The sequence below is a fragment of the Apodemus sylvaticus genome, chromosome 16 (assembly GCF_947179515.1).
Source record: "Apodemus sylvaticus chromosome 16, mApoSyl1.1, whole genome shotgun sequence".
Taxonomy (NCBI): domain Eukaryota; kingdom Metazoa; phylum Chordata; class Mammalia; order Rodentia; family Muridae; genus Apodemus; species Apodemus sylvaticus.
In genome coordinates, this window is record NC_067487.1 from 73262960 (window position 1) to 73285870 (window position 22911).

Sequence of the window (22911 nt, forward strand, 5' to 3'; positions counted from 1 at the left end):
CAAACAAGCAAGTGAAGGAGCTAAGCAAAACCATCCAGGATCTAAAATCAGAAGTAGAAACAACTAAGAAAACTCAAAGGGAGACAACTTTGGAGATAGAAAGCCTTGGGAAGAAATCAGGGGACAGAGATGCAAATATCAACAACAGAATACAAGAGATAGAAGAAAGAATCTCAGATGCTGAAGATACCATAGAAACCATGGACTCAACAGTTAAAGAAAATGCAAAATGCAAAAAGCTTGTAACCCAAAATATCCAGGAAATCCAGGACACAATGAGAAGACCAAACCTAAGGATTATAGGCATAGATGAGAGTGAAGATTTAGAACTTAAAGGGCCAGCAAATATCTTCAATAAAATTATGGAAGAAAACTTCCCTAACCTAAAGAGAGAGATGCCCATGAATATACAAGAAGCCTACAGAACTCCAAACATACTGGACCAGAACAGAAATACTTCCCGTCACATAATAATCAAAACACCAAATGTTCTAAACAAAGAAAGAATACTAAAGGCAGTAAGAGAAAATGGCCAAGTAACATATAAAGGAAGACCTATCAGAATCACAGCAGACTTTTCACCTGAGACTATGAAGGCTAGAAGGTCCTGGGCAGATCTCATGCAGACTCTAAGAGAACACAAATGCCTACCAAAACTACTATATCCAGCAAAACTCTCAATCACCATAGATGGAGAAACTAAGATATTTCATGACAAAACCAAGTTTACCCAATATCTATCCACAAATTCAGCCCTAAAAAGGATAATAGGAGGACAACAACAATACAAGGAGGGAAACTTCACCCTGGAAAAAGCAAGATAGTAACCTTTCATCAAACCCAAAAGAAGTTAAGCATTCAAATTTAAAAAATAACATCAAAAATGATAGGAAGTAACAATCACTATTCCTTAATATCTCTTAACATCAATGGACTTAATGCCCCAATAAAAAGACACAGACTAACGGAATGGATACGTAAACAGGACCCTACATTTTGCTGCTTACAGGAAACACACCTCAGGGTCAAAGACAAACACTACCTTAGAGTAAAATGCTGGAAGACAATTTTACAAGCAAATGGTCTCAGGAAACAAGCTGGAGTAGCCATTTTAATATCGATAAAATTGACTTTCAACCCAAAGTCATCAAAAGAGACACTGAGGGACACTTCTTGCTGGTCAAAGGAAAAATACAAAAAGAAGAACTGTCAATCCTGAACATCTATGCCCCAAATGCAAGGGCACCCTCTTTCGTAAAAGAAACTTTATTAAAACTAAAAACACACATTGCACCTAACACAAAAATTGTGGGTGACTTCAACACTGCACTTTTCTCAATGGACCGATCAGGAAAACAGAAACTAAACAGGGACACAATGAAACTAATTGAAGCTTTGGACCAATTATATTTAACAGACATTTATAGAACATTCTATCCTAAAACAAAAGAATATACATTTTCTCAGCACCTCATGGTACCTTCTCCAAAATCGACCATATAATTGGTCACAAGACAGACCTCAACAAATATAAGAAGATAGAACTAATCCCATGCCTCCTATCTGATCACTATGGAGTAAAAGTGGTCTTCAATAGCAACAGAAACAACAGAAAACCCACATACACGTGGAAACTGAACAATACTCTACTCAATGATACCTTGGTCAAGGAAGAAATAAAGAAAGAAATTAAAGACTTTTTAGAACACAATGAAAATGAAAACACAACATACCCAAATCTATGGGACACAATGAAAGCAGTGCTAAGAGGAAAACTCATAGCCCTGAGTGCCTCCAAAAAGAAAATGGAGAGAGCATACATTACCACCTTAATGACACACCTGAAAGCCCTAGAACAAAAAGAAGCTATTTTGCCCAGGAGGAGTAGAAGGCAGGAAATCATCAAACGCAGGGCCGAAATCAATCAAGTAGAAACAAAGACAACCATACAAAAAATCAACAAAACCAGGAGCTGGTTTTTTGAGAAAATCAGCAAGATAGATAAACCCTTAGCCAGACTGACCAAAGGGCACAGAGAAAGTATCCAAATTAACAAACTTAGAAATGAAAAGGGAGATATAACAACGGAAACTGAGGAAATCCAAAAAATCATCAGATCCTACTACAAGAGACTGTACTCAACACAACTGGAGAATCTGGAAGAAATGGACAATTTCCTTGACAGATACCAAATACCAAAATTAAATCAGGACCAACTAGACCATCTGAACAGTCCCATAATGCCTAAAGAAATAGAAGGAGTCATAGAAAGTCTTCCAACCAAAAAAAGCACAGGACCAGATGGCTTCAATGCAGAATTCTACCAGACCTTCAAAGAAGAGTTAACACCAATACTCTTCAAACTATTCCACAAAATAGAAACAGAAGGAACACTACCCAATTCCTTCTACGAAGCCACAATTACGCTGATACCAAAGCCACAAAAAGATCCAACAAAGAAAGAGAACTTCAGACCAATTTCCCTTATGAACATCAATGCAAAAATACTCAATAAAATTCTTGCCAACCGAATCCAAGAACACATCAAAACGATCATCCACCATGATCAAGTAGGCTTTATCCCGGGAATGCAGGGTTGGTTCAATATACGGAAATCCATCAATACAATCCACTACATAAACAAACTCAAAGAACAAAACCACATGGTCATTTCATTGGATGCTGAAAAAGCATTTGACAAAATTCAGCATCCTTTCATGCTTAAAGTCTTGGAGAGAACAGGAATTCAAGGCCCATACCTAAACATAGTAAAAGCAATATACAGCAAACCGGTAGCCAGCATCAAACTAAATGGAGAGAAACTTGAAGCAATCCCACTGAAATCAGGGACCAGACAAGGCTGCCCCCTTTCTCCTTATCTTTTCAATATTGAACTTGAGGTACTAGCTCGGGCAATTCGACAACATAAGGAGGTCAAAGGGATACAAATTGGAAAGGAAGAAGTCAAACTATCATTATTTGCAGACAACATGATCGTCTACCTAAGTGACCCAAAGAACTACACTAGAGAGCTCCTACAGTTGATAAACAACTTCAGCAAAGTGGCAGGTTATAAAATCAACTCAAGAAAATCAGTGGCCTTCCTATACTCAAAGGATAAGCAGGTTGAGAAAGAAATTAGGGAAATGACCCCCTTCACAATAGCCACAAACAGTATAAAGTATCTTGGGGTGACTCTTACCAAACATGTGAAAGATCTGTATGACAAGAACTTCAAGACTCTGAAGAAGGAAATGGAAGAAGACCTCAAAAAATGGGAAAAACTCCCATGCACATGGATCGGTAGAATCAATATAGTTAAAATGGCCATTTTGCCTCAAGCACTATACAGATTCAATGCAATACCCATCAAAATCCCAACTCAATTCTTCACAGAGTTAGAAAGAGCAATTATCAAATTCATCTGGAACAACAAAAATCCCAGGATAGCTAAAACTACTCTCAGCAACAAAAGAAAATCTGGGGGAATCAGTATCCCTGACCTCAAGCAATACTTACAGAGCAATAGTGTTAAAAACTGCATGGTATTGGTACAGTGACAGGCAGGAGGATCAATGGAACAGAATTGAAGATCCAGAAATGAACTCACACACCTATGGCCACTTGATCCTCGACAAAGTGGCTGAAAACATCCAATGGAAAAAAGATAGCCTTTTCAACAAATGGTGCTGGTTCAACTGGAGGTCAGCATGCAGAAGAATGCGAATTGATCCATCCTTGTCTCCTTGTACTAAGCTCAAATCCAAATGGATCAAGGACCTCCACATAAAGCCAGACACTCTGACGCTAATAGAAAAGAAACTGGGGAAGACCCTTGAGGATATCGGTACAGGGAGAAAGTTTCTGAACAGAACACCAATAGCGTATGCTCTAAGAGCAAGAATTGACAAATGGGACCTCATAAAATTACAAAGTTTCTGTAAGGCAAACAACACCATCAAGGGGACAAATCGGCAACCAACAAATTGGGAAAAGATCTTCACCAATCCTACATCAGATAGAGGGCTAATATCCAATATATATAAAGAACTCAAGAAGTTAGACTCCAGAAAACCAAACACCCCTATTAAAAAATTGGGTACAGAGTTAAACAAAGAATTCTCACCTGAAGAACTTCGGATGGCGGAGAAGCATCTTAAAAAATGCTCAACTTCATTAGTCATTAGGGAAATGCAAATCAAAACAACCCTAAGATTTCATCTTACACCAGTCAGAATGGCTAAGATTAAAAATTCAGGAGACAGCAGGTGTTGGAGAGGGTGTGGAGAAAGAGGAACATTCCTCCACTGCTGGTGGGGTTGCAAATTGGTACAACTACTCTGGAAAACAGTCTGGCGATTCCTCTGAAAACTGGGCACCTCACTTCCAGAAGATCCTGCTATACCACTCCTGGGCATATACCCAGAGGATTCCCCACCATGTAATAAGGATACATGTTCTACTATGTTCATAGCAGCCCTATTTATAATTGCCAGATCCTGGAAAGAACTCAGGTATCCCTCAACAGAAGAGTGGATGCAAAAAATGTGGTATATCTACACAATGGAGTACTATTCAGCCATTAGAAACAATGAATTCATGAAATTCTTAGGCAAATGGATGGAGCTAGAGAATATCATACTAAGTGAGGTAACCCAGACTCAAAGGTGAATCATGGTATGCACTCACTAATAAGTGGATATTAACCTAGAAAACTGGAATACCCAAAACATAATCCACACATCAAATGAGGTACAAGAAGAAAGGAGGAGTGGCCCCTGGTTCTGGAAAGAGTCAGTGAAACAGTATTCGGCAAAACCAGAACGGGGAAGTGGGAAGGGGTGGGTGGGAGGACAGGGGAAGAGAAGGGGGCTTACGGGACTTTCAGGGAGTGGGGGGGCTAGAAAAGGGAAATCATTTGAAATGTAAATAAATTATATCGAATTTAAAAAAAAAGAACCTCGGATGGCAGGGAAGCATCTTAAAAAATGCTCAACTTCATTAGTCATTAGGGAAATGCAAATCAAAACAACCCTAAGATTTCATCTTACACCAGTCAGAATGGCTAAGATTAAAAATTCAGGAGACAGCAGGTGTTGGAGAGGGTGTGGAGAAAGAGGAACACTCCTCCACTGCTGGTGGGGTTGCAAATAGGTACAACCACTCTGGAAAGCAGTCTGGTGGTTCCTCCGAAAACTGGGCACCTCACTTCCAGAAGATCCTGCTATACCACTCCTGGGCATATACCCAGAAGACTCCCCACCATGTAATAAGGATACATGTTCTACTATGTTCATAGCAGCCCTATTTATAATTGCCAGATGCTGGAAAGTACCCAGGTATCCCTCAACAGAAGAGTGGATGCAAAAAATGTGGTATATCTACACAATGGAGTACTATTCAGCCATTAGAAACAATGAATTCATGAAATTCTTAGGCAAATGGATGGAGCTAGAGAATATCATACTAAGTGATGTAACCCAGACTCAAAAGGTGAATCATGGTATGCACTCACTAATAAGTGGATATTAACCTAGAAAACTGGAATACCCAAAACATAATCCACACATCAAATGAGGTACAAGAAGAAAGGAGGAGTGGCCCCTGGTTCTGGAAAGACTCAGTGAAACAGTATTCGGCAAAACCCGAACAGGGAAGTGGGAAGGGGTGGGTGGGAGGACAGGGGAAGAGAAGGGGGCTTATGGGACTTTCGGGGAATGGGGGGGCTAGAAAAGGGAAATCATTTGAAATGTAAATAAATTATATCGAATAAAAGAAAAGAAAAGAAAAGATTTCTGAGTTTATTATAAAAGGTGGAATAATATTTTGTCAATTGTCAAGTAAATATATAGCTAAAATAATAGTAACTCTCACTAACATTGAGACTGTGTCTTTAGAGCTGAAAATTGACAAAGAGTTTATAGTAACTACATGGGAGAAACTAAAAACAAATATCCAGAATAAAAACATATACAGTTTATACAAAGAACAAATTGAATTCTTCCAACTATTGTAAAGAGAACACAAATACCATAGGTACCAACATCTTATGTTGATGCAAACAAAATGGAGATGGCAGGTTACAAGGCAGACAAAATATGCCCAGTGATCAAAAAGTCCATATAACTCAGTTCAAAAGTTGAAACTGCAAGCAATCCTTGTAGTATTATTAGATTATCCTGAATCTTTTAATATAATGACTTATTTATATGCAGGAAAGGTTGTTATATATAAAGACTGCTGATTTGTCCCTAAAACTCAGAATTAACTTTGTTATTTAAGTAATTGCAACAGTCCATCAGCAGTAGAAACAATCCATTATATGTTATTCATATTAGGTCACATAAAGGTTTGCCAGGTCCAATGGTACAAGGAAATGAGAAAATCTATCAATTACTAATAGGAAATGTATTAGAAACATCAAATTCAAATGTATTAGAATTCATCAGATTCATGAGAAGCATCCTGTTCATGAGAAAGGTTTAAAGAAAAGAAACCCTCTGTCGGATTTAGGGTTGGTGAAGATTCTTTCCCAGTCTGTTCGCTGACGTTTTGTCCTTTTGAAGGTATCCTTTGCCTTACAGAAACTTTGTAGTTTTATGAGGTCCCATTTGTCAATTCTTGATCTTAGAGCATAAGCTATTGGTGTTCTATTCAGGAACTTTTCCCCTGTGCCCATGTCCTCCAGGGTCTTCCCCAGTTTTTTAATCAATTAGTTTCAGTGTGTCAGGTTTTATGTGGAGGTCCTTGATCCATTTGGAGTTGAGCTTGGTACAAGGAGATAAGAATGGATCGATGCGCATTCTTCTGCAAGCTGACCTCCAATTGAACCAGCACCATTTGTTGAAAAGACTATCTTTTTTCCACTGGATGCTTTCAGCCCCTTTGTTGAAGACCAAGTGACCATAGGTGTGTTGGTTCATTTCTGTGTCTTCAATCCTATTCCATTGATCCGCTTGCCTGATATTGTACCAATACCATGCAATTTTTATCACTAAAGTCTGGGATATTGAATCCCCCTGAAGTTCTTTTACTGTTGAGAATAGATTTAGCTATCCTGGGTTTTTTGTTATTCCAGATGAATTTAAGAATTGCTCTTTCTAGCTCTATGAAGAACTGGGTTGGGATTTTTATGGGAATAGCATTGAATCTGTACATTGCCTTTGGCAAGATGGCCATTTTAACTATATTAATCCTGCCAATCCACGAGCATGGAAGGTTTTTCCATTTTCTGAGATCTTTTTCGATTTCCTTCTTCAGAGATCTGAAGTTCTTGTCATATAGGTCTTTCACTTGTTTGGTTATCCAACAGAGGGCTAATATCTAATATATACAAAGAACTTAAGAAAGTAGAACCCAGAGATCCAAATAACCCCATTAAAAAGTGGGGTTCGGAGCGAAACAAAGAATTTTCACATGAAGAACTTCGGAGAGCTGAGAAACACCTTAAGAAATGTTCCACCTCATTAGTCATTAGGGAAATGCAAATCAAAACAACCCTTAGATTTCACCTCACACCAGTCAGAATGGCTAAGGTCAAAAACTCAGGAGTCAGCAGATGTTGGCGAGGATGTGGAGAAAGAGCAACACTCCTCCACTCCTGGTGGGATTGCAAGATGGTGCAACCACTCTGGAAATCAGTCTGGCAGTTCCTCAGAAAACTGGGAATGTCACTTCCTGAGGACCCTGTTATACCACTACTGGGCATATACCCAGAGGATTCTTCAGCATGCAATAAGGACACATGCTCCACTATGTTCATAGGAGACCTATTTGTAGTAGCCAGAAGCTGGAAAGAACCTAAATGTCCTTCAACGGAGGAATGGATACAAAAAATGTGGTATATTTACACAATGGAGTACTATTCAGCCATTAGAAACAATGAATTCATGAAATTCTTAGACAAATGGATGGAGCTGGAGAACATCATACTAAGTGAGGTAACCCAGTCTCAAAAGATCAATCATGGTATGTACTCACTGATAAGTGGATATTAGCCTAGAAACTTTGAATACCCAGGACATAATCCACAAATTAAATGATGTCCAAAAAGAATGGAGGAGTGGGCCCTGGTTCTGGAAAGACTCAGTGCAAGAGTATAGGGGAATTCCAGAACAGGGAAGTGGGAAGGGGTGGATGGAAGAATAGGGGTACGGAAGAGGGCTTATGAGACTTGCGGGGAGTGGGGGCCCAGAAAAGGGGAAATCATTTGCAATGTAAATAAAAAAATAAAATAAAATAAAATAAGGTAAAAAAAAAAAAAGACTTTCAAAAAAAAAAAAAAGAAAAGAAAAGAAAAGAAAAAGAAAAATCACTTGGCAACAAGCCAAAGAAACAATAAAAAAAAAAATGCTCCTATGTATTCTCTACATAACCAAACTTGGATGCCTGCTCATAATAAAATAAACGGCATCTGGCCTGGATATTATTCATTTTACAGATTTTGGAAAACAAACATATGCATACTATACCATTAACACATTCTTAGCGCTTCAATGGGCAACTGGTTTATGTTCTGAAAATGCAGACTATTGTTACACTTATTGGAAATGATGGCAATTATAGGGTTACCTGCACAAATTAAGAATGATAGTGCTCTCCTGTATCCAATAAGATATAGAAATTCTTTGCCTATTAATAAGCATATTATATGTATATCACTGAATCCCACAGGACAAGCAATTGTAGAAAGCACCTATCATTCCTTGAAACAGGTGCTTATTAAATTTTCAAAAAGGAAGAGTAAAAACCCCCAAGAACAGACTAAATAATTATTTATTTACTCTAAATTTTCTTAATGTTGATTAAAAAAGCACAACAGCAACTTAGAGACACTGGGTTCTTGAAACTAGGCCAACTAATGTTCTATAATTTTGAATGTTATTTAATTAGTAAATCCCATCACAAGGTTGTTACTCCCTTTAATGATCTAGTTTCTGGATTTATACACATGCACACACACACACACACACACACACACACACGCACACGCACACGCACACGCACACGCACATGCACAAGTACACGCACAAGCACATGCACACACACACGCGTGCACATGCACACACACACACACACACAGCCTTTTTATGTTAATATGCCTCAAGCACCACAATAGTTGAACAACTACCTAGCCTTCATGTTGCTAGAATCTACCTTTCACTGATAATTCTGAATTATTAGTTACTAACTTCTATGTTCCATCTTGCACACTCTAGACCCATTTGTGGCAACCCCGGGTTATACTTTCTTGGCTCAGAGCCCAGGGAGCTCTGCTTTCTTCTCTACCCCATGACCAGCTCTGTGTCTCTCTTCTCTCCACACTCTCTTCAAATATAATGGATCCCTCCTTCTTCTCCTCCAGGAAATCCTAAAATACTACCTCTGACTTTCTGCCCCAGTTATTGGCTGTAGGCATCTTTATTTAGCAAATAAAACCACCAGGCAACAGGTTCCTAGAAGGTATGAGTAGATACTCTTAGGAAAATAGTTTTTTAGGGAATATAATTAGCATTCATAATACAAGTAGTTACATTATAAGGATGTCTTCACATTAGAATTGAAACTTGCATTAGTTTTAAGGCAGACATGGCTATGCTTATGTATCTACAGGGAATGAAAAAGTATTGTTTTCAAAAAAACTTAAAAAGATTACATCTGACCGGGAAAACTGCTTATCACCTGAGATTTCAATGATTTCATACAGCAAGTTGCCCAGGTGATTATCTCTCACAGACGGTCTCAACTATTGATTTTTACAAAATATGAATACAACTCAACTTCAAAAGTGCTGCTCAAAATGGTTGATCACAAAGAAACTGAGCAGAAAACATAGAGACTAGATAACTCTAGAGCTAGCTTTATAAAGATTAATCATTTTCCCCCTTGAGTCCAAAACAGGATTTTTTTTTGCCCCAGTTTAGCAGGAAACAATTATAAGAACATCCCTTAATTTGGCATGGATGGTTTCAGTTGTTTGAGTTATGGTTGCTATCATAAGGGGCAGTATGTTGTTATTTATTATGATCATGTAAGAAAGAAAATAAAGTTTAAATCAGCATTTCTTTCTTCTATTTTGCTCCTTTCTTTTTTTTCTTTTTTTAAAATACTTTTATTTTCTATATTCTTTGTTTACATTCCAAATGATTTCCCCTTTCCCAGATCCCCCCTCCCCATATGTCCCATAAACCTTCTTCTCTCCATCTATTCTCCAATCACCTCTCTCCTTCTTCTCTGTCCTTATATTCCCCTCCAATGCTAGATCAATATTTTCCAGGACCAGGATCCTCTCCATACTTCTTCATGGGAGTCATTTGTTATGCAATTTGTGCCTTGGGTATTCAGAACTTCTGGGCTAATTAATATTCACTTATCAGAGATTGCATTCCATGTGTATCCTTTTGTGATTGGGTTACCTCACTTAGGATGAGATTTTCCAGATCAAATCATTTGCTTAAAAATTTTGTGAATTCATTATTTCTAATTGGTGAGTAGTATTCCATTGTGTAAATTTACCACATTTTCTGTATCCATTCCTCCTTTGAGGGACATCTGGGTTCTTTCCAGCCTCTGGCTATTATAAATAAGGCTGCTATGAACATAATGGAGCATGTGTCTTTATTGCATGCCAGAGAATCCTTTGGGTATATGCCCAGGAGAGGTATAGCAGGGTCCTCCGGAAGTGTCAAGTCCAGTTTTCTGAGGAACCGCCAGACTGATTTCCAAAGTGGTTGTACCATCTTACAGCCCCACCAGCAGTGGAGGAGTGTTCCTCTTTCCCCAGATCCTTGCCAACACCCGTTGTCTCCTGAGTTTTTTTCCTATATTCTTTGTTTACATTCCAAATGATTTCCCCTTTCCCGGATCCCCCCTCCCCATATGTCCCATAAACCTTCTTTTCTCCATCCCTTCTCCAATCACCTCCCTCCTTTTTCTCTGTCCTTATATTCCCTTGCAAAGCTAGATCAATCCTTTCCAGGATCAGGACCCTCTCCATACTTCTTCATGGGAGTCATTTGTTATGCAATTTGTGCCTTGGGTATTCAGGGCTTCTGGACTAATTAATATTCACTTATCAGAGATTGCATTCTATGTGTTTCTTTTGTGACTGGGTTACCTCACTTAGGATGATATTTTCCAGATCAAACCATTTGCCTAAAAATTTTGTGAATTCATTGTTTATAATTGCTGAGTAGTATTCCATTGTGTAAATATACTACATTTTCTTTATCCATTCCTCCTTTGAGGGGCATCTGGGTTCTTTCCAGCTTCTGAATATTATAAATAAGGCTGCTATGAGCATAATGGAGCATGTGTCTTTATTGCATGCCAGGGAATCCTTTGGGTATATGCCCAGGAGAGGTATAGCAGGGTCCTCCGGAAGTGTCATGTCCAGTTTTCTGAGGAACCTCCAGACTGATTTCCAAAGTGATTGTACCATCTTACAGCCCCACCAGCAGTGGAGGAGTGTTCCTCTTTCTCCACATCCTCACCAACACCTGCTGTCTCCTGAGTTTTTGACCTTAGCCATTCTGACTGGTGTGAAGTGAAATCTCAGGGTTGTTTTGATTTGTATTTCCCTAATGACTAATGATGTTGAGCACTTCTTAAGGTGCCTCTTGGTCATCCGAATTTCTTCAGGTAAAAATTCTTTGTTTAGATCTGTACTCCAGTTTTAATAGGGTTATTTGGTTCCCTGGGGTCTAAATTCTTGAGTTCTTTGTATATATTGGATATTAGCCCTCTATCAGATATAGGGTTGGTGAATATCCTTTCCTAATTTGATGGTTGCCATTTTGTCCTTTTAACAGTGTCCTTTGCCTTACAGAAACTTTGTAATTTTGTGAGGTCCCATTTGTCAATTCTTGATCTTAGAGCATAAGCTATTGGTGTTCTGTTCAGGAAATTTTCCCCTGTGCCCATGTCCTCAGGGGTCTTCCCCAGTTTCTTTTCTATTAATTTCAGTGTGTCTGGCTTTACATGGAGGTCCTTGATCCACTTGGAGTGAAGTTTAGTACGTGGAGATAAGAATGGATCAATTCTCATTCTTCTGCATGCTGACATCCAATTGAACCAGCACCATTTGTTGAAAAGGTTGTCTTTTTTTCCCACTGAATGTTTTCGGCTCTTTTGTCGAAGATCAAGTGACCATAGGTGTGTGGATTCATTTCTGGATCTTCAATTCTATTCCGTTGGTCCACTTGTCTGTCACTGTGCCAATACTATGCAGTTTTTAACACTATTGCTCTGTAGTATTGCTTGAAGTCAGGGATACTGATTCCCCCAGAATTTCTTTTGTTGTTGAGAATAGTTTTAGCTATCCTGGGTTTTTTGTTATTCCAGATCAATTTGAGAATTGCTTTTTCTAACTCTGGGAAGAACTGAGTTGGGATTTTGATGGGGATTGCGTTGAATCTGTAGATCGCTTTTGGCAAGATGTCCATTTTAACTATATTAATCCTGCCAATCTAAGAGCATGGAAGATTTTTCCATTTTCTGAGGTCTTCGATTTCCTTCTTCAGAGATCTGGAGTTCTTGTCGTATAGATCTTTCACTTGTTTGGTTAGATTCACACCAAGATACTTTATATTGTTTGTGGCTATTGTGAAGGGTGTCATTTTCCTAACTTCTTTCTCAGCCTGCTTATCCTTTTAGTATAGGAAGGCAACTGATTTGCTTGAGTTCATTTTATAACCAGCCACTTTGCTGAAGTTGTTTATCAGCTGTAGGAGTTCTCTGGTGAAGGTTTTCGGATCACTTAAGTAGACTATCATGTCATCTGCAAGTAGTGATAATTTGACTTCTTCCTTTCCAATTTTTATCCCCTTGACCTCCTTATGTTGTCTAATTGCTCTAGCTAGAACTTCAAGTACTATATTGAAAAGATATGGAGAGAGAGGACAGCCTTGTCTAGTCCCTGATTTTAGTGGGATTGCTTCAAGTTTCTTTCCATTTAGTTTGATGTTGGCTACCAGTTTGCTGTATATTGCTTTAACTATGTTTAGGTATGAGCCTTGAATTCCTGTTCTTTCCAAGACTTAATTCCTGTTCTTTCCAAGAATTTTTTTCATTCAATATCTTTTTTTTAAATTCGATACAGTTTTTATTTACATTTCAAATGATTTCCCCTTTCCTGGCTTCCCACTCCCTGAAAGTCCCATAAGCCCTCTTCCCTCCCCCTGTTCCCCCCCTTCCCACTTCCCTATTCTGGTATTGCCCTATAATGCTGCACTGAGCCTTTACAGAGCAAGAGGCCACTCCTCTGTTCTTCTTGGATATCATTTGATATGTGGGTTATGATTTGGTTAATCCAAATTTCTAGTATCTGCTTATTAGTGAGTGCATACCATGAGTGATCGTTTAAGACTGTGTTACCTCACTTAGTATGATGTTCTCCAGCTCCATCAATTTGTCTAAGAATTTCATGAATTCATTTTTTCTAATGACTGAATGGTACTCCATTGTGTATATATAGCATAGTTTTTGTGTTCATTCCTCCGTTGAGGGATACCTGGATTCTTTCCAGCTTCTGGCTATCTTAAATAAGGCTGCTATAAACACAGTGGATATACATATACATATAAACATGTATCCTTATTACATGCTGGAGAATCCTCTGGGTATATGCCCAGGAGTGGTATAGCAGGGTCCTCAGGAAGTGACAAGCCCAGTTTTCTGAAGAACTGCCAGACTGATTTCCAGAGTGGTTGTACCAATTTGCAACCCCACCAGCAGTGGAGAAGCGTTCCTCTTTCTCCACATCCTTGCCAGCACCTGTATTCTCCTGAATTTTTGATCTTGGACATTCTGACTGGTGTGAGGTGAAATCTCAGGGTTGTTTTGATTTGCATTTCCCTAATGACTAATGATGTTGAACATTTTTTAAGATGCTTCTCAGCCATTTGATGTTCTTCAGATGAAAATTCTTTGTTTAGCACTGTACCCCATTTTTATTAGGGTTAATTGGTTTTCTGGGGTCTAATTTCTTCAGTTCTTTGTATATATTGGATATTAGCCCTCTGTCAGATGTAGGGTTGGTGAAGATCTTTTCCAAATTTGTTGGATGCCGATTTGTCCTTTTGATGCTGTCCTTTGCTTTACAGAAACTGTAGTTTTATGAGGTCCTATTTGTCAATTCTTGATCTTAGAGTATAAGCTATTGGTGTTCTGTTCTGGTGAACTTTTACCCTGTGCCCTCAGGGTCAATTCGCATTCTTCTTCATGCTGACCTCCAGTTGAACCAGTACCATTTGTTTAAAAAGGCTATCTTTTTTCGACTGGATATTTTCAGTTCCTTTGTCGAAGATCAAGTGGCTATAGGTATGTGGATTCATTTCTGGATCTTCAGTCCTGTTCCATTGATCTGCCTGCCTGTCAAGGTACCAATACAATGCAGTTTTTTGTTGTTGCTGTTGGTTTTTTTTTGGGGGGGGGGTTCTATTTTTTTTAATTTATTGATATATTTATTTACATTTCAAATAATTTCCCCTTTTCTGGACCCCCACTCCCCGAAAGTCCCATCAGTCCCCTTCCCTCCCCCTGTTTTCCCACCCAACCCTTCCCACTTCCCTGTTCTGATTTTGCTCTATACTGCTTCACTGACTCTTTTCAGAACAAGGGGCCACTCCTTTGTTCTTCTTGTACCTCATTTGATGTGTGGATTATGTTTTGGGTATTCTAGTTTTCTAGGTTAATATCCACTTATTAGTGAGAGCATACCATGATTCATCTTTTGAGTCTGGGTTACCTCACTTAGTATGATATTCTCCAGCTCCATCCATTTGCCTAAGAATTTCATGAATTCATTGTTTCTAATGGCTGAATAGTACTCCATTGTGTATATATACCACATTTTTTGCATCCACTCTTCTGTTGAGGGATACCTGGGTTCTTTCCAACTTCTGGCAATTATAAATAGGGCTTCTATGAACATAGTGGAACATGTATCCTTATTACATGCTGGGGAATCTTTTGGGTATATGCCCAGGAGTGGTATAGCAGGATCTTCTGGGAGTGAGGTGCCCAGTTTTCGGAGGAAACGCCAGACTGATTTCCAGAGTAATTGTACCAATTTGCAACCCCACCAGCAGTGGAGGAGTGTTCCTCTTTCTCCACATCCTTGCCAACACCTGCTGTCTCCTGAATCTTTAATCTTAGCCATTCTGACTGGTGTAAGGTAAAATCTCAGAGTTGTTTTGATTTGCATTTCCCTAATGACTAATGAAGTTGAGCATTTTTTAAGGTGTTTCTCTGCCATCCGAAGTTCTTCAGGTGAGAATTCTTTGTCTAACTCTGTACCCCATTTTTAATAGGGTTGTTTGGTTTTCTGGAGTCTAACTTCTGAGTTCTTCATATATATTGGATATTAGCCCTCTATCTGATGTAGGATTGGTGAAGATCTTTTCCCAATTTGTTGGTTGCCGATTTGTCTGTCCTTTTGATGGTGTCCTTTGCCTTACAGAAACTTTGTAATTTTATGAGGTCCCATTTGTCACTTCTTGACCTTAGAGCATATGCTATTGGTGTTCTGTTCAGAAACTTTCTCCCTATACCGTTGTCCTCAAGGGTCTTCCCCAGTTTCTTTTCTATTAGCTTCAGAGTGTCTGGCTTTATGTGGAAGTCCTTGATCGATTTGGAGTTGAGCTTAGTACAAGGAGACAAGGATGGATCAATTCGCATTCTTCTGCATGCTGACCTCCAGTTGAACCAGCACCATTTGTTGAAAAGGCTATCTTTTTTCCATTGGATGTTTTCAGCCCCTTTGTCGAGGATCAAGTGGCCATAGGTGTGTGGGTTCATTTCTGGATCTTCAATCCTGTTCCCTTGATCCTCCTGCCTGTCACTGTACCAATACCATGCAGTTTTTAACACTATTGCTCTGCAGTATTGCTTGAGGTCAGGGATACTGATTCCCCCAGAATTTCTTTTGTTGCTGAGAATAGTTTTAGCTATCCTGGGATTTTTGTTGTTTCAGATGAATTTGATAATTGCTCTAACTCTGTGAAGAATTGAGTTGGGATTTTGATGGGTATTGCATTGAATCTGTATATTGCTTTTGGCAAAATGGCCATTTTAACTATATTGATCCTGCTGATCCATGAGCATGGGAGGTTTTCCCATTTTTTGAGGTCTTCTTCCATTTCCTTCTTCAGAGTCTTGAAGTTCTTGTCATACAGATCTTTCACATGTTTGGTAAGAGTCACCCCAAGGTACTTTATACTGTTTGTGGCTATTGTGAAGGGGGGTCATTTTCCTAATTTCTTTCTCAGCCTGCTTATCCTTTGAGTATAGGAAGGCCACTGATTTTCTTGAGTTGATTTTATAACCTGCCACTTTGCTGAAGTTGTTTATCAGCTGTAGGACCTCTCTAGTGGAGTTTTTTGGGTCACTTAGGTAGACTATCATGTCATCTGCAAATAATTACAGTTTGACTTCTTCCTTTCCAATTTGTATCCCTTTGACCTCCTTATGTTGTCAAATTGTCTCCCTCTCTCAGCATGAATTACTGACATGACTTCATTTAGGAGTGGAATCTAGGGAGATATTCTCTATCATGTTGCTTCTTAACTGCTATTGTTGCTGTACAGTCCTTTGTTAGATGACCATATTGTTGAGATTTTATGGGTGCAGCTTTCTGCTCATATGTATGGTTGTCACTATCTCATGGCAGACTTTCTTGTCCTTTGGCTCCTACAGTCTTCCTGCCTCCATTTCTGCCATGTTCCCTGAGCCATAGGTATAGAAGTTGTTTTGTATATATTTATCACTTGTGGAAGGGCACCTCAGTGGACTTGTTCTTTATATCTTGTCTAGTTGTGGATTTCTGGGAGGGTCTTTGTCATTTATTAAAAAAATTCTTTAACAGGCAGTGCTGTCACACACCTTTAATCCCAACACTTGCGAGGAAGAGGCAGGCAGAGCTTGGGGAGTTTGAAGCCCCCTGGTCTACAGAGTGAGCTCCAAGACAGCCAGAGTTATACATTGAAACCCTGTCTCAAAACACTAGAGAGGAGAGAGAGAGAGAGAGAGAGAGAGAGAGAGAGAGAGAGAGAGAGACAGAGAGAGAGAGAGAGAGAGAGTGTGAGTTAGAGACAGAGAGAGAGACTTCTTTATTAGGATTGACAACTACAATAATTGTCTGTGGATAGAAGGATAAGTATTTGGAGAATTGGTATGAAATATAATTGGTTAGCAAAACAGTAGAAAGTTGTATTCCAGATTTCATATCCACACCAAGCATAGGTATTTGGTTAGGTTTATGGTAGCAGGCATGAATTCCCTCCTACTAGACAGCTCTTAAATTTTACTGTGTGCCTATTGGGTAACTCCAAGATATAAATGCCATTATTACAGCATAGTGTCTATCATGCCATGCTGGTGGCCATTGTGGGTCATAGACCTTCTAGCAGGGCAGGACTGTTAATTGTTTGTATCCCTTGGCTGTTTGCACAGCCTCTGTGTACTATGAGAGTTAATCCCTAGGAAAGAGGCTTCCAAGGTCAGTTCCAACTTGGCTCTTCCCATTTCAGAGTTTGAAGTATGTGGTCTCTTCAGCAATAGGGTCTTGCCATCAAGTTGTGTGAGGCAACAAAAGGAAACAGCAACAGCCTATGTCTTTAATGGTCTCTTGAACTCCCCTGAGTACAACATGAAGAGAAGTTTTCATACCTGGTACTTGGACTTCAAATTTTTTATCATGATATTTTCTCTTCAAGTGACATAACATCACTTAAATTATTTTTTATGTGTACACTTACATATATTATATGCACAATTTTTGGTAAACTTGAAATAAAACAAGAGTAAAACTATAAGAACTCTGAGAAGAAATGAGACAATTAGAGATGACAATGGGGTTCTTAAATGTGACATAAAACACAATAGAGAAAAAAACAGTCAGCATGACATGATTTCTCTAAGAGTGCAGTAAAAGAATGGATGCCTTGGCAACAGCCAACAGCTTTCTTGTGGAACTTAAACTAAACACACACACACACACAGACACACACACACACAGACACACACATGCACACACAGAGAGACAGAGACAGATAGAGACAGAGAAAGACAAAGTGAGAGAGAGGGAGACAGAGACAGAGAACATACCCATACGCAAAAGTAACATTAGACATTCATATCAGGTATATTTATACATTTGGGAGTGTGTGCCTGTGTATGTGTGCATGCACGTGTGCATGCACCTGTGTGTGTTTGTGAACAATCATTATGTTTTCCTCTCTTCCTCTTCCTTCACCCCCTTCCATGAGCTTTTCTTGCTCTCAGTCAGCATCGTGACCCTTTTCATTTGTGGTTTTATATGCGCACACACACGTTGTACATAAGGCTCTCTCTGGACAGGACTAGTTCTCCCACTATCAGCGGTCCTTAGTTAGTTGTCTGTAGTTTTTTTTGCCAGTGTGAGGCTTCATGAGCTTTCACCATCATGACCTTTCCACATCAGCATGTCCGTTGGTGTAAATCTTGTTCAGGTCATGTTTCTGCATCCATCTTACTGAAACATCATTGGTGTAGCTTCTCATACATTTCTGAAGAGTCAATCTCACAGAAATTTTCCTACTTTTCTGGCACTTAGAAGCTTTCCTACCTCTTCCCCACAATGATCCCTGAGCCTTGTGTTCAGGAGTTGTGTTGTAGATGTATCAGATAGGGCTAGGTTAACAATCCTTCATTTTGATTAGTTTAGGTTGTCTATGATGGTCTTCTTTGATGAGAGTGAGGGATATATTTTTGTAGTATACTTAGGGATTATCTGCTTTAGTAAAGTGGTGGTTGTAGGTTGTTTTCTCCAGCATCCACAACTTTGCTAGCCTTGCATAGTGAGCTAGGTTTCCAATCCCAGGCATGAGTTCCTTCTTGGTGAGTGGATATTATGGTCCATTGTAGAGCATTGGTTACCATTAACGTATACACGCTACTATTACAACCTGTAGGGTTTTGTGTCATGCTGGTAATTGGTGTGGTTCATAGATATCATAGCTGTGTAGGATTATTGTTTGCCTCCCTCCCTAGGAAGCTTGCATGGTGCCTTCTACACCTTCTACAATGAAAGCTAGTCCTCAGGGAGGAGGTTTTCCGGTCTGTTCCAGCTCAGATCTCAAGGTCCTATGTCTGAAGTGCATGCATGGTCTATTCAGCTATAGAGCTGTCATTCACCTCTGCAGCACAAACAGGGGTTATCAGCAGCAGCCTATAATGTTCTGAGAGCTTCTGAGACAACTCTGATGGACAACACAAAACAGGGCTTCTCATGTCTACAGTTGGGTTTTAAGGTTACATAACCTATGGCTATTGTAAGGAGCATTATCAGCACAGATGTGAAAATCTCATTTTAACTTTGTATTTATGTGTTTATGTGTATATATGTATGTACCCATGCAGGTATGTATTATGTATACACAGATTTATATTTTAATTAAATGTATTGTAGATAGTTCCTAGTCCCTCCCCCCACCCAGTCCTCCCCTATTTGTCTTCTTTCTCCCCTCCATATGTATGGTCCCTGTTTTCCCAATCCCCTTTTCACATCATTTGTGCCCTGCTATTCTCCCTCTATTGCTTTCGCACTCTATCCTGCTCTCCTTACAGTGGTCTTGTTATTTTTCTGCTGTTAGTGTAATATATCATTTTTAAAACATGCTTGCTCTTTCTCAGGAGCTCTGCCTGAGCTTCCTGATAGGCTCAGAGATCAGGAGCAGACAGTGTCACTCAGCTCTGCCCATTGCCAGCTGGGATCATTCCCTTAACCTCTCACAGCCTGCTCTGCCAAGCCATCCCTGACCACCCTGGCTGTCTTGTTTGCCTCCTGCCCACCTTAACACTGCAAATGGAAAACACGAGAGAGTTTAATATTTTAAAACTAGCTAGATGATGCAATATCTGAGTGAAGAATTTCCTGTCCTAATTTTATCAACTAGCCCCCTTCCCTTCTCCTTGGCCTCTGCCCATGGTGGAAGCTACAATCAATAGTTCCCCTGAGAACTCCATGGCTGTTGTGTCCTGCTATTCCAAAGCCTGCTCTGAATTCCTCTTTCTAGTCTCTTCCTTTTTGGACCCGGAAGAACCACTTTTTTCTCTTCACCCAGTAATTGACTTCACCTCCTTTGTTGACCTAATCAAGAACCAATTACAGAATCAATACCTCCCCCTATGTGTTACTTGAGATTATATACTCATATCTGAGGTTTCGAACTAAGAACTTCAAGAGAGAGAGAACATGAACATTTATCTCTCTGGGTTTGGGTTACCTCTCCTCATTACTTGGTCCAAGATTATATCAGTCTTCTTTATTATCTCAAAGAAGCAATTGTTTTTTTTAATAACTTTAAACTTTATTAAGTAAAAATAGTACAAAGAGAACCATATGATAATGAATAGAAGAGTTAAATACAACGTATTGCATCACATGCAAAATATGTTTTTGTATAACAGTGTCAACACTAAATACCAAAAGGCTGACTTCCACAGTGGAAATGTTAATCTAAGAGGAAAAGAAAATATCAATTTTCATCTGAATATATATCAAAAATTTTAAAGAAGAATTTAAAATGAATGGAACATTTCAAAGGAAAAATAAACAATAATTCAATCCATCGCTAGATGGCATATGAGATACAAATGGCCATTTACCATTATCCTTACTTCAAGTTAACACAGAATACAACAAAACAAAATGAAAAACACAAACAAAAAACAAAAACCAACAAACCCCCACAAAAAACGCAAAACACAAACAAATAAAAACAAACCACAAAAAGAAAACCAAAAACAACAGCCAAAACTACACCAAAATCAACAAGAAAAACAAAAACAAAAACCCAGGAAACACAAAAAACACAAAATCATCAACAAAAACAAAATATACACAAAAAACCAAAAGGCAACAAACCACAAAAAAACCAAAACATAAACAAAATATAAAAACAAACCACAAAAATAAAACCAAAATCATAAACAAAAGCAACAGCCAAAACTAGACAAAAACAACAACAAAACAAACAAACAAAAAACCCAGGAGACACAAAAAACACAAAATCATCAATAAAAGCAAAATACGCACAAAAATACAAATACAAAAGAATAAAATCAAAGCCACAACCAAAAGACAAAACAAAATAAACCAAAGCACCAATTCATTGACTAAATCCAGCATTATAACATTATTTCTTGGACAAGTAGTCTCCTGTGGGTTGGACAGCAGCAGTTTCTAAGCTTGCAGTAGTTGCACCCATCCTAGAGATGGCATTAGGGCAGCAGTCCCACAGCCCATGACAGCACTATATTGAAGAGAGTGGGCTTCGTCCAGTCAGACAGCTCCTTCAGTGTTTCTAATCTCTTCAACTCATCCTCCTTGAGGTATATTAGAAACATGGATGGAAAAGTACAGGGCTGGGGACCATAGCAACCAGGTGGATGTTGTTATAGTAAGTGACTGTGCAGGATTTCCCATACCATCTTCTTCCTGAAGAAGGGCATGTCCTGCTGAGTAAAGGTGACAGGTTGGTCTCTAGCGATGTAATCTGCATATTTACAGGTAAACACCCCACAGTCACTCCCATTCAGTTGCTGAGGAATCTCCTCTGATGTCATACTGTATCTTTTCCACTCCAAAGGGTCCAGCTCGATGTTCCTTCTTGTCTTGCTTTCATTCTGTAGATACTGAAAGATGGTCTCACAGATTGAATTTCCTGAGTGACCCATGGAGTCGAGGTACGCAATATTTTGTTTCCTTAAATCAATGACCACCAAGCTCCAGTGTACCTGCTGGTGGATAGGCACTATGATTACTTCTTTCTCAAAGATATCGACTCCTCGCGTCCACCTTTTTACAGAAGAGTAGCCACTGTGCTTCAGTTTGGGATAGAAGAACGTGCTGAAGACGTGAAGAGCCGGGTAGCCCTGCTCTTCGTTTCTCTCCACGAGAAGGTTGAGATAAAAGTTAATGATGTCATCATTCAGCCACCGGCCACTCTCCAGGGTTTGTAGATCTTCTCGGGTGACTTGTAGCTTGAACCTACTGCTTAGGATGTCCTCCAGAGGTCCTGGACCCAATGCCTTCTTTATTTCCTCCTCCATTTCCTGTGTAAGATTAATAATCCGATTCACTTCTCTGCCTTTTTCCTTGTCCCCGAGAGGCTTTTTATTTGCAGCAAGTACTGGCTTCTTGTTGGGGAGTGAAGTATCTCTGCTACCACTATCCAGGTTGCTTTGCGCTGATGTTCCCGGTAAGTCTGGCCTGTGTGGATCGGCTCTTACATGGTCTACACACTGAAGGTCTGGAGGTAACCTTCTGTGTTTTTTCTGTGGGGTGGGGTGATCGTTTTCCTCCAGGATGGAATAGGAGGAATGGGGACGCTTGCGACCCGTGCCCCCATCAGTAGGCTTCCTCTCCGTTTCAGCCTGCTCTGGAGGTTCTTTCATATTCTGCAGGACTTTCTGGTGTCTTGGACTCTCCTCATGGAGTTTAAGGACATGACCCCTGCCTGGCTCTTCTTCCTGATGGTCCGGATGCTGTTGCTCCTGAGGGGTGGTCTTCTGAGCATCGCCAGGCTCTCTAAATACTATCTCTGTTCCTTCCTGGAATTTCTTTCTTGGGACTTGTCCCGAAGCTTCAGGCTCAGATTCTGCCCCCCTTTCATGCTGGAATTTGCGCTTTCGCGCGTTTCCTGCATCTTCGGGCTTCATCCCTATCCCAGGCATTTTAGATTGATTGTTCGAGGGTGTTGGTTCTCCTGTAGTTCTGCCTTTTTAGATTGAAGGAAAAGCAGTTGTGGGCCTGGCTCCAGGTGGGTTTTCTTGGGTTGATGTCTCTTGAGCCTGAAGAGTCCCTTCTTCCAACGCTTGGTGGGTCCAAGGAAGGAAAGCTATTAGCCTCTGAATGGCTCTTCTTTATAA

The 22911-nt window shown here is 39.6% G+C and overlaps 1 protein-coding gene across 1 annotated transcript; it reads right to left on the bottom strand.

The window, feature by feature from the left end:
• Positions 1 to 21435: 21435 nt before the first annotated feature.
• On the bottom strand, positions 21436 to 22701 carry LOC127666696 (sentrin-specific protease 2-like). Its single transcript, XM_052159652.1, has one exon. The coding sequence runs from the start codon at positions 22699 to 22701 to the stop codon at positions 21436 to 21438; it is 1266 nt and encodes a 421-aa protein (XP_052015612.1).
• Positions 22702 to 22911: the final 210 nt, after the last annotated feature.

Coding starts and splice junctions, on each gene's coding strand:
- LOC127666696 (XM_052159652.1), bottom strand. CDS start 22,701: ATGAAGCCCGAAGATGCAGGAAACGCGCGAAAGCGCAAATTCCAGCAT.